Below are 12,100 nucleotides of genomic sequence, written 5' to 3'. Positions count from 1 at the left end.
ACTTCCTTGGTGGCTAAGATGGTAAAGAATCTGCCTGTGATGCAGGAGGCCCAGGTTCGATCCCTGGTTTGAGAACATCCTCTGGAGAAGGGAATGGCAACCCACTCCAGTTTTCTTGCATAGAGGATTCCACGGACAGAGGAGCCTGGCAGGCTACAGTCTATGGGGTCGCAAAGAGTCAGACATGACTGAGCGACTAACACTAACCTAATAATATTTCTCCCTAGGCTTCCTCATCTCAATAAGATGCACCAGTAACCTTCATTTGCTCAGATAAAATTTTCAGTTTTTCTGTGTTAGTCTTTTCATCACTCCATATCCAATCTATCAGTAAATCATGTCAACTGTAGTTGTAAAGCAATTCACAAATTCATTCCCTCATCCTCATCACTATCTACCACTGGTTTCATGTTAGTATCTTCCCAATATTCCCCCTGCTTTCATCTATCGCCTATAATTCTTCACATACTAACTATGGTGATATTTCTATCTTCTTCTCTCTTTTTTTATCCCTTTCTTTTTTCTGTTTTCTTACCCAGATAAGTGTCTATATGTGAATGCATCTCAGTTTTATCTTTTTTCTTCTCCTTCCCTAGCTTTTTCCTTCTCTTCTAATCCCTTATTATCCCGCATACCTGACATTAAAGAATGTTAACAACCTACATATAATACCCTTACCTATATTCATGTCTGCTTATTTTACAAATATATACATGATCTTGTTTTTTTTTTTAATACAAAACCAGATCCTATTTAATACTGTTCTTTCATCTGTGCACCACATTTCTTATGTAATAAAACAACTAGATAATAATACCAAATCAATGGGTACAGATACAGTTTATTTCAATAAATGCAAAATCTACCCTTACTGATATTTCCTCTGTTTCCATTTTTTATAACTATGAACAATTAAGCAATGTTGTGTGAAGTATTCTTGAGTATCCTTTTATTCAGTGTAGAGAGTCCTAGGAATGCAATGTCTAGGTCAAAAGTTATGTTGCCAAATTGCTTTCCAAAAAGACTGTAAAGCATACTGCTAAGTCACTTCAGTCGTGTCCGACTCTGTGCGACCCCATAGACAGCAGCCCACCAAGGCTCCCTCGTCCCTGGGATTCTCCAGGCAAGAACACTGGAGTGGGTTGCCATTTCCTTCTCCAATGCATGAAAGTGAAAAGTGAAAGTGAAGTCGCTCAGTCATGTCCAACCCTCAGTGACCCCATGGACTGTAGCCTACCAGGCTCCTCCGTCCATGGGATTTTCCAGGCAAGAGTACTGGAATGGGATGCCATTGCCTTCTCTGCTGTAAAGCATGGGAATGTAATAATTGATCATCTTTTCCCTGACTTACAGTAATATATCCTAATGTTATTCCTTTTGGTAAATTAGTTATATAGCATCCAATTATATTAATTTCTTTGGCAACATATTAGATATGTGGCTTTGACTCTTAAATTAGCATTTTCTGGCATCTATCCCAATGTTACTTATTAGAATTGAAAAGTAAATGAATAAAAAGTTAAAATCAATTATCAGTATTGGATAAATATATTGGCCAATAGGTGATCTACCATTATTTTCAGACATAATATAAATTGCTTAATATACTTCCTAGAGTTAAACCCGGGCTTCCCTGGTGGCTCAAACAGTAAAGAATTCTCCTGCAATGCAGGAGACCTGGGTTCGATCCCTTAGTTGGGAAGATCTCCTGGAGGAGGGCATGGTGACCCACTTCAGTATTCTTGCCAAGTGAATCCCATGGACAGAAGAACCCGGTCCATAGGGTTGAAAAGAGTCAGACATGACTGAGCGACTAAGCACACAGCACAGCACAGGCTTACAACTAAACACAATTATAAGATTTACCTATTTACATTTGCATCAGTTGACACATTTCCACAATTTCTGGATGCCCACCACATATTTAAGATACACATCCTGAAGTATGAAATTAAAATGGTGCTCTGTTCTGCCAGGCCTGACCAATATCAGCTCTAGAGAAGTTACCAAGTATCAGAAAAATTAAATCTTGACAATACATAGGATCATATTTGGCTTTTCCCCTTTCTTTTAGAGGTAAAATAACTGAAGTTAAGAAAATTGAATCATTACTTGACCATATTCCATAGTTGTTTTAGTTGGACATATCTTAAAGTGATTTCTGTTTAAGTATTAACTGTGAAAGTGTCTACCCAAATTTATGTTCAATATATCATTGATTATTATGTGGCTTTTTTTCCCAACATCTCTGTAACTCAGATATCTTAAAATCAGTGGCTTCTTACAGTTAATTGGTATTATGCCTTATTTATAGTGGAGAGAAAAATAATACATCTTACAATTGATGGGGTATAAGATTTGTTAAAATCTGTATTTATTTTTAATAGATCTTACATTTAAATCCAGCAGATTTGAGATACAGAAACAGGAAAAGGGAGCTAGGACTACTTGTAACTAATAATTAACTGATAATTACTTTAAAAAGTCACTATCTTCTTTCAAATCATACCATAATACTGTCAGCTTCAGATAAAGTCAGTAATAGTTATTCAAAACTTATCCCATGATTAGAATATAAAATTTTCTCATACTTAAATAGCATATAGATATTTCTTAAAGATTATCTAGCATAGATTAAGTTCACTAGTAACATAATTTTACTGAAATATGTTAATATCAAACTAATTATAAAAACCCATATGCTTACAGTTCTTATGTAAATACAAAACAGAAATAGAAATCAAATAAAAATACAACTGAAAAAATATCCAATGTATCAATCTTAATTTAATACAACAGATGATGTTACTTTTCTTTAAACCAAATCCTATCTCAAAACATGGATATGTTTATGAGAATTAGTGTCAATACTGATCTAAGTATGTCTGATGAGTAGAGTGAATATGAATACTGTATGTGATACAGTTCTCTCACCATTTTTCTCCATTTTATGCCATATAGCATGCCATGACATCATTTGATCTCATCCTAGAATAAACAAAACACTTAAATGCTAAGTTCCTAGATATTTCCTCATTAGTCCAAAACAATAAAAGCAGTAATACCTGACACCAATGTGATCACAAACATGAATGCAAACAAAAGAGATATATAATGACAGAATTTAATTACAGATACTGTTAGATTACTATAGTAATAAACAGGAAAGTTCTAAATTCCAATTATATGTTCTGTAATCACTAAGGTTACATCAGAGACACTTTTGAATAGCACTGAAATATGCTTTTTTTTTTTTAATGATGACATAAGAACAGAAACTAGGTTCACAGAAGCTCACGTAAGGTAAGGTAAGGCTGAGTTGTTGGAACCCAGAGGCTGATCTAATTTGTGGATCTTTTATGTTAGCAATGGGAAGTTATCCAGATGGAGTAAAAGCATTCTGTGATTATAATGACAGAAAGTAGGAAATCCAAGTATGCGAAGGTAGCAGCATATGGTCTCAAACAGCAGTAGGCAAACTGAGGGAAGTTTTACTTCCTCTGGAAAAACTGGACAGAAAGAATCACAACAGGGATTCAGGATGCAAGGGCCCAGCCACTGGTCTGGGACAGAAGGCAGAACTTTGGTTTTACATTTCACGGCAGTAACATTGTTTTGAAATTTTGTGTGAGACAGGAACAGATGAGGAACAATGCTCAGTTGCTGTGCATTTGGATTAAGCAAAAGGAAATAAGGAACAAGAGTGAGGTAAATTATTATAAGCACAGAGCAAAAGGATCTTGATGTGAATCACAGTGATAGAAAGAGGAAACCACACCTGTAGAAAGGGCAAGTTAAAGTGTTGTTTAGTCTCCCAGTTATTACTCCTTGCGACTCCATGGACTTTAGCCAACAGGCTCCTCTGTCCATAGGATTTCCTATGCAATAATACTGGAGTGGGCTGCCATTTCCTTCTCTAGGGGATGGATCTTCCTGACCCAGGGATCGAACCTGTGTCTTCTGAAATGGTAGGTGAATTCTTTACCACTGAGCCATTAAGTGTAGTGTGGCAAAATATGAACTGCAGGGTGTTTTTTTTTTTTTTAAGAATAATGTCAACTACTTAAATGTTTAATTTATTAATTGTAATTTTTTTCAGCTGGTTAGTTGGTAATCAAACCCAAGTGATCTATAATTATCCCATAAAATATATTTTTAAATTTTATGATTAAAAATATTGATTCTGCACATTTACAATAGCAGTTAGATGGCTGACCTAATATAAATTTTCTAAGTCTTTGAAAGTGAAATCTTTATTTTTTGAATTGAGTGGTATTGTTTCATAGAAATAACCCATGTCAGAAATTGTTTGAAATAATGGGAACAGACCATGTATATCAAAGAGATTGCAGCACAGTAGGACATTTAAAGATACTTATGTACTTACTTCCTTTGGACCATGGTAAAAGGAAAGAAATGGAAAGAGCAAAATGGAGGTTCACAATAATTTATCATTGTTGTGTTAGTTGCTCAGTCATGTCTGACTCTGTGACCACATGGTCTGTCCATTGAATTCTCCAGGCAAGAATACTGGAGTGGGTTGACATGCCCTACTTCTGGGGATCTTCCTGACCCAGGGATGGAACCCAGGTTTCCTGTATTATAGGCAGATTCTTTAACATCTGACCTACCAGCAAAGCCCTTATCATCATTTACTAATTTTAATTTATTGCCACATAAAGGAATGCTTTCTCTCTAAAATGGTGGGGAAGTCCTGATTTCCTTCTTGACTTCTCTGTTCATTTTTAGCAAAATTCAAAGAAAAAAAATTTCACATTTCAATAGAATTCCATTATGCTTAGGAATTGTTTATTGTTATTAGAAGCCAGAATACACATGGTGGGGGCTTACTTTTCTCTTGAATTTTAAGATTGATGTAGTGATGAGTTCAACAGCAACAAAGCTCATTGGTAATGGCATAATGAATACCACATAGTGTGATTAGTAGTTTTATTTGAATGACCATTATGGATATGGCTACTCAATTGAAATGAGTGTAAATAAAAGGAATTGAATTTGCACTCTCTTCTGATATATGTATGTGCAAGCTCAAGGTGTAGGTACAGAATCTTGCTGATTATACTTAGCATCAAGTAATGCTGAGATAAATTACCTCATGTGTAGAGAAAAAATAAGGATACATTTTATGTAAAAAAAACTGCATTCCTTTTAGTTCTCAGCATCCTCCATGTATTAGCAACAAATCTATGTTATGTTTATCACCAATTATATACAGGTTTAGATTTTGCAGTCAAAAGCTACCCCATCACATCCTCAAGCTTGTAAGTGGCAAAGGTAGACTATTATGACAGTAAAGTGAATCTTTTCTGAGATTATTTTACTAAAGTTTATTTTTAGGATATATACATCATCATATACATGTATATATGTCATATGTATGGTATATATTATACATTAACTTTGCCATAGAAACACAATACGGCATTCTATATAGACGATATTCTGCTACATGGGGCATTCGTGTAATTGTGGTTCCTGAAATGGAAATTGAGCTTCTTGATGTAAATACAGATCTGAACATTTTGTCAGAAGTATTTTGAGAGAAAAATATTACAAAAAATCTAGCTTAGATTATATGACTTGTATAAGCTATCCACTCCAATATTCTTGGGCTTCCCTTGTGGCTCAGCCAGGAAATTCAGCTCCTGCAATTCAGGAGACCAAGGTTTAATCCCTGGGTTGGGAAGTTCCCCTGGAGAAGGGAAAGGCAACCCACTCCAGTATTATGGCCTGGAGAATTCCAAGGCCTGTATAGTCCATGGGGTCCCAAACAGTCACATGCGACTGAGTTACTTTCACTTTTCACACACAGGAAAACTACACTATTTGATTCTTTCACTATGGGGTCTCTTTCATTTCTTTAGGGGATTCTTTAGTTTGAGTCAGTAAAAACGAAGATTCGGTCTCCCGTCTAACATCTCTAAGTTTCCAAAACTTAAAAAGACATAATGAAAATAATGTAGGTCATGAACTGTTCCAAACGTGATATGTACAGAGAATGCCTGCCTCCTCAAAACATAAAGTAAAAATAAAAATAATTGTAATCGAAGGAGCCAAAACGGATTTGATTTGCACACAGTAGCTGGTGAGGAGATCACTTAAATATTTTTTATAAGACTGCATTCATACTGAATTTTAACAAATTATTTAGGGATCTGTTCCACAGAGTATAGAAGTTTTGTAAATTCTTGCTTTCTCTTTCTCCCAGGACTTCCATACTCCCCCAAGTGGATATCTGAGCAATTTAGCCAAGTCCCTTTAAATAACTGTGACACTTCATAATGAGCTTTGATCAATTCATACCAACTTTTTTCTTTGTTTGAATTGAATCATGACACATGGAGATTTTCCCTTGGATGAATCTAGCACTCCCCTCTGACATCCCTGGAAGTTATAAATTACTCACATGACTATTGCCTCTCTTAAAAATACTCTTTTTCTCTCTCTGCTCTTCCTCTTTCAAAGAGTGAACTCAAACTGGCAGATTCATTTAAGGACCATATTGTGGTTTGCAGAGTCACTGCTATATAAAATCATATATAGGGGACACTCAAAATGGACTGTTTTGAATTCCTGACCTTCAAATAAACAAGATCAACACAATTTAGATCAAAGTGCAGTATGCTCTGACACAGGAGCATCAGAATGGCTGGAATCTGCTTTAACCAATTAAGCCATTCAAGGCAAAAGGAAAATAAAGCCTTCAGTAAATCCATTGAAGGCACCATCTCCCAGCCTCACACTATCGATCTTTTTAAGTGCGGACTAATGAGTCGTATATATACCTGATGGGATGCGCTCACCCTACCACCTACGAGGAGTTAAACTTACACAAAGAGAGAATCGACTAGGTGAGAGGCAGGGTAGGAGGGCACATTCAGACCGGCGACTACCTTGGCCCCTGAAAAACCTGCGCGGTGGTTTCTCTTCAGGGAACGCGGCAGAACCCATCCCTACTTGCCTAACGAACCCATTAGTTCCTTTGAGAGAGATTTTCCTTTCAGGTCGCTTCTAGGGCAAAGGCTTTTGTTTGCTACCACTCTCTGTAGCGGGAAAAGAACAGTACAGAAATGCAAAGCAAGCTCGTAGCAGCAGCTTCTTTGCGGCAAAGCATCGCTTTCCGTTCTGCTTTGGCAATTTAGGAAGAACCCAGGTTCTCAGGGGACGTGGGTGAGGGGAACTCCGGGTCGAGGAGCACAGAAGCCAAGAATCTTTTTCCTTTTATCCACTTCACTCGTATCCCCACAACATCCATCCCCACCCCCCAAACTATCAACACAAATCCCTATGATCTCTACAAAAGGGTGGTGGTGGTGGGTGGAGGGACATTTTCTTTCTCTTAAGACTCTCAAAAGGATTCAGCCTCCATCCTAAAAACCAAATTAAAAACCAAATAAAATCAAATAAGCCAAACCCAAATGGGTAGCAACTATCTCAAGAGAGAAGCAGCTGCTGGCACCTGCCTGGAAACGCGGCAGTTGGAAGCGGTTAGCTTTTCATCCTGAATTATTATTTATCCCCCTTATCGTCTCCTCCCGCCTTCCCTGACTGCTAGGCAAGAAATCTCCGTGTTTCCACATTCTCCCCTCCGCCCCCACCTTAGAGGAGTCTCCCACTTCTCGGTCGCGGGCCGCTCTGCCGCCCGCCCGCGGTGCCCATCGCGTCCCTGGCCCTCTGCCGCCGCGGCGCCGCGCGGGGGGCGGCCCGCTCGCCGCGCGCTCCCACTCGCGCCCGGCCCGGCGTGGCCGTGGGTCCCGGCGGCGGCGGCGGCGGGGGAGTGCGGGGGGAGGCCGCGGGTGACAGATGTACTCCTCTGACAGCTCTCAGTATCAGCCCAGTGGCTCCCTGCCATTGGCTCAGTGCAATGGACCGGCAACGCCGCTCAATATAATAACACTCATGCCTGCCAGAAGCAGCAACTCCGAGTGCGGGCGCCGAGCGCGGGGGATGCTGCTGTCGCCGCCGCCGCTGCCGCTCGGGCGGCTCCCGCTGCCCGGCTTCGCTCGGCCGCGCGGCAGGCACTGACTCGCGCTGGGCTCCTCTCCGCCAGTCCGGCCCCTCCCAGCCCGGGATCCTCCTGCGGGGTGCATCGCCCTTATGCGAAATTACAGGAGCAACAGAGCCTGCTAGGGAGAGCGCAGCGAACATGCAGAGGCGGAGGAGCCTCGGCGCGCAGGGCAGAAGCGCGTAGTGAGCCTGTCTCCGGAGGGCGTGCGAGAGAGGCGGCGGTTCGCCCTCCCGGCGGGTCCCTCACCCACCCTCCTCAGCCCCGGCGCGCTGCGGCGGCGGGCGCGGGGTGCATGGAAGCGGCGGCTGCGGCGGAGGAGGCGGCGGCTGCCCCATGGAGTGTTACTACATTGTCATCAGCTCCACGCATCTCAGCAACGGACACTTTCGCAACATCAAGGGAGTTTTCCGGGGCCCTCTCAGCAAGAACGGCAACAAAACTCTGGTAATCGCTTCTCTCCTCTCTCTCCTGTTTAAGAGGGCATTTAGAGGATTGAGGTTACTGTGAGGCTTTGAGGTGTCGCTGTTCAGTCTGGTTTACAGTATATTCGTTTCTTTATCTTGTGGGCGTGGGGTGAGAATTTGGTGTAGAAAAAGGCAGGACTCAGGGAAGCTGTGATCCAAGGCTTCGGTTGACAATTCCCCCAACGCTCCGGACTCTCCACCTCATTTGCACCGGTGATAATTACCACAGTTTCTCCTTATTTGATGCAAATTGTGTTAACAGGACCTCTTTTAAGAAAGAAACGGAAATAACCCTAACCCCAAGTGACCCTATAACCTCTGTCGGCTTAGGAAGCTGAAGGTGAATAAGGATGTGGATGTCTTTATGGAGGCAGAGAGCCATGTGACCGGTGGCCCGGGGCAAGTGGCGGGATTGAGTGATGGTCTCAGGAGTTTGTGTTCAGGCTGTCTCTGGAAGGACTGGCAGAAACTTCTCTAGTGAGAAGTTGTCAGTTCAGAGCTTAACAGAGTGACTACAGAACCCCAGGCCATCAACTTTAAGCTATTGACTCAAAAGAGGTTGTAGATGAGTGTGTGCGGTGAGCATTCTGACACAATCAGAGCCAAAAAGGAAAAACGTGCCAGACAGAGCCCGTGCAGTCCTGGAAGGTTCTCACTGGACCACAGAGCTGCTTTTTTCAGCATTCTAGTATGAAAAGGACTCCTGATTGGTGAGAAATGTGCTGAGCATTAAGATAGTACAGGGCCACAGCTCTTACTTTTTCCTTTCCCATTCCCTCTTAGCTACAAAACCTCCTTGCAGAACTGATTCGCAAGTCCTCGTATCTCCTGAGAAGTACACACTTCAATAAAGAAAAAAAAAAGGAAGTATAGGGAAGGCTTATTAGGAGGGAAGACTTATTAGGCTTAGGAAGGCAGAGTAGAGCCAGAGTGAGATGATGATATGCAAATATATGCATCACTAAAGTCTGGCTCCTTTAGCAAGCAACACCCCCCACCCCCACTATACAAAGTGATGATTGCTTAACCCTGAATAAGTCGAGAAGTGTAAGGACAGACTCAATTAGTCCAAAAGTAGAGTATTCTTAACTTGCATTTCTTTATATAATCTTAAAATATTCTACATAATTTTTTAAAAAATGTGCTGTGCATGTGTTTTCCAAGAATGAAAAGTTCTCTTCTGAAGTTTTAAGTGAATTCTGACATTGATGTGATTTATTTATTTTCTTTTCTCCCTTGAAATCTCTTGGACACCTTCCTCTCAGCTCATTTAAGACATAAAGAAACAGACTTAGTTTATTGCTTTTATTCTTGTCTGGATAAGATTGTTTACTGTTGTTGATCAAAGAAAATACTCTCCTGTGGTCTTCCAGTAGAGTACCATTCAGAGCAATAGGCACAGGCTGAGGGAATGATGGAAAATATTCTGGCTAGACTCAGAGAACTCAACAATATGTAAAGGTAATTTTTTTTAGGGGAAAACACTGTTTTGAAGAAAGTATGCACTGGTTTGTTTTTTAAGTCATGTTTCACTTATGAGAAAAGACAGACTTATTGAACAAGATCTCATCTCCATAATTATAATAATGGTGTAGGTAATAAAACCATGAAATAAAGTTCATAGGGGAAAAAAAATTATTTGCCAAAACTCAACTTGTTAAAATTCCATAATCTTGATTCTTAAGTCAACTTTGGGCTTCCAACAATGATTGAACTTGATAAGGCTGATATTTTTTGTATCTTTAAAGTTGATTAGTTCTTTATCACTCATGTTGACAAAAGATAGGTTAAAGTGTAGACCTGCCTATTTTATCTTCAAATTAAGATAGATGTTTAAATGAAGCTATCTAAATTAGATGAATAAATCTAAATATATGCAAATGTCAGAAGCAACAAATTCAGTTAAAAAGGCTTAGAAATAGGCCTATCATATTTCTCTTATTTATAGTAAAAAAAAAATTATATGAACTTCATAGCTAATCCTTCAACATTGTGCTTACAAACTGCCCAAGTTTGTGTTTCCTGTGCAAGATATTTATACTGACTGAAATCATGTGGATTTTCATATATGGTTCCTCCATAATTGAAAATATTAATTTAAAAAGTAATATATGTCATGTGTTTACTTTTTGTGTCTTTTGATGATTTGTTACCGAAGAGAATGAGACTCATACCTGTTTTTATAATAGAAGAGATTCTAAATATATTCATAAATGAATTTTTTAAGGAAATACTTTTCTATACTTACCAAAAACTATATTCTTTACAGCAAGTAGGATGCTATGAGAGCTTATTATAAACTAAAACTTACTACAAGCTAAAAACAGAAAACTGAACCTGAGACTTATCAGAAATATCAACCTTAATAAGAAACACAAATATTATCTTACAAATATATATGTTCCACAATTTCATGTAAGGGTTTATATTGTCATGTCATAGAGTGAAGTGATGAGATCTTTTTTACTTTCTTGCCTATTTGATTTTAACATATTGTGAACTTTGCCTTTAAAAACATCATCACATTTTTTGTATTTTGAAATTTGTTAAGTTTAAAGAATTTTAATAATATCTCGTTTTTTTTTCCCTATTTCAGGAAAAAAACATTTTACTTAAAATGTAAAATCCATTTAGGGATTTTTTTTTCAAAGAAATTCCAATTATTTTCAGCCACTGGAAAGCAAATGGATATTCCCAATATTTTTTAAATTCATATTTTTAAAACATTATTTTATAGTCTTTAAAATTATTGAACTGATTTAAGATAGGCTGTAATTGTTGATACAGTGTTCTTTCATGAATTAGAAGTTATCTATAAAGTTACAGAATAAAACTCAATGTTTAATGACATTGATTAATTGCTTTAGTCCTAAATCCAGAATTCCTATTCATACTGAGGAGATTCTAAAAATGTACAGACCTTTCCAAAGGTCATATTATGTCCCTCACACAGTAAATTTTTAAGGATACTTAATGACTAAGCCTATTGTTAACCTTGACCCTATTCCTGAGCCTTTAAATATACTTCTCTTCACAATTTTAACTGAAAATACACAAATCTCAGTTTTGCACGGTCTTACCTCCAAAGACAAAGGTCACTCTACCTGTGATGATTTCTGTTGTAAACAGTATCATATCTGTGATATAGCTTTAATTCCATGGAATAAAAAATTAGCTAATATTTTATTAGTGCTCCAGAATATGTCTAAATGCGTTATGTGGTTTAATAGCAGTGAATAAAGTTTACCATCCATGTATTCTCATTGTTTTTACTTAGATGATCTCAAACCACCATTGTGTATGCATTTGTTTATTGGATAAAGACATTCATTTATATTTATATTTTGCAAATGATCCACAAAAGTTTTTGCCCTAATTATTTAAAAATTGTAATACAAAATATTAAAAAATATTTTAAAAAAGAATTTACATATATATGTAATCACTTTTATTATGGAATTTGGAGTTTGTGGAGCTTTGGAAATCATTACTGATTCGTTTGTTGCATTGTCAGTTTGCCAGCATTTTTGTATTTCACAAGAGTTTTGTGTCGGTGCAAAGACTATGAAATTCAGAAAAAAGAAGTGCTGATTTGAGGTCAAAAAGT

The 12,100-nt window shown here is 38.4% G+C and overlaps 1 protein-coding gene across 1 annotated transcript in view; it reads left to right on the top strand.

Annotated features, from left to right (window-relative positions):
- Positions 1 to 7,953: 7,953 nt before the first annotated feature.
- Positions 7,954 to 12,100, top strand: part of ZNF804A (zinc finger protein 804A) — a 336,208-nt gene continuing 332,061 nt past the window's right edge. Inside the window, exon 1 of the mRNA XM_006067674.4 lies at positions 7,954 to 8,473. Within this exon, the coding sequence (XP_006067736.4) occupies positions 8,363 to 8,473 (111 nt within the window). The 5' untranslated portion in view covers positions 7,954 to 8,362. The remainder of the gene's footprint in view (positions 8,474 to 12,100) is intronic.

Source organism: Bubalus bubalis, chromosome 2 (assembly GCF_019923935.1).
Source record: "Bubalus bubalis isolate 160015118507 breed Murrah chromosome 2, NDDB_SH_1, whole genome shotgun sequence".
Taxonomy (NCBI): domain Eukaryota; kingdom Metazoa; phylum Chordata; class Mammalia; order Artiodactyla; family Bovidae; genus Bubalus; species Bubalus bubalis.
The sequence above is the reverse complement of the archived record's forward strand: the minus strand, read 5'-3'. Positions and strand labels throughout refer to the sequence as shown.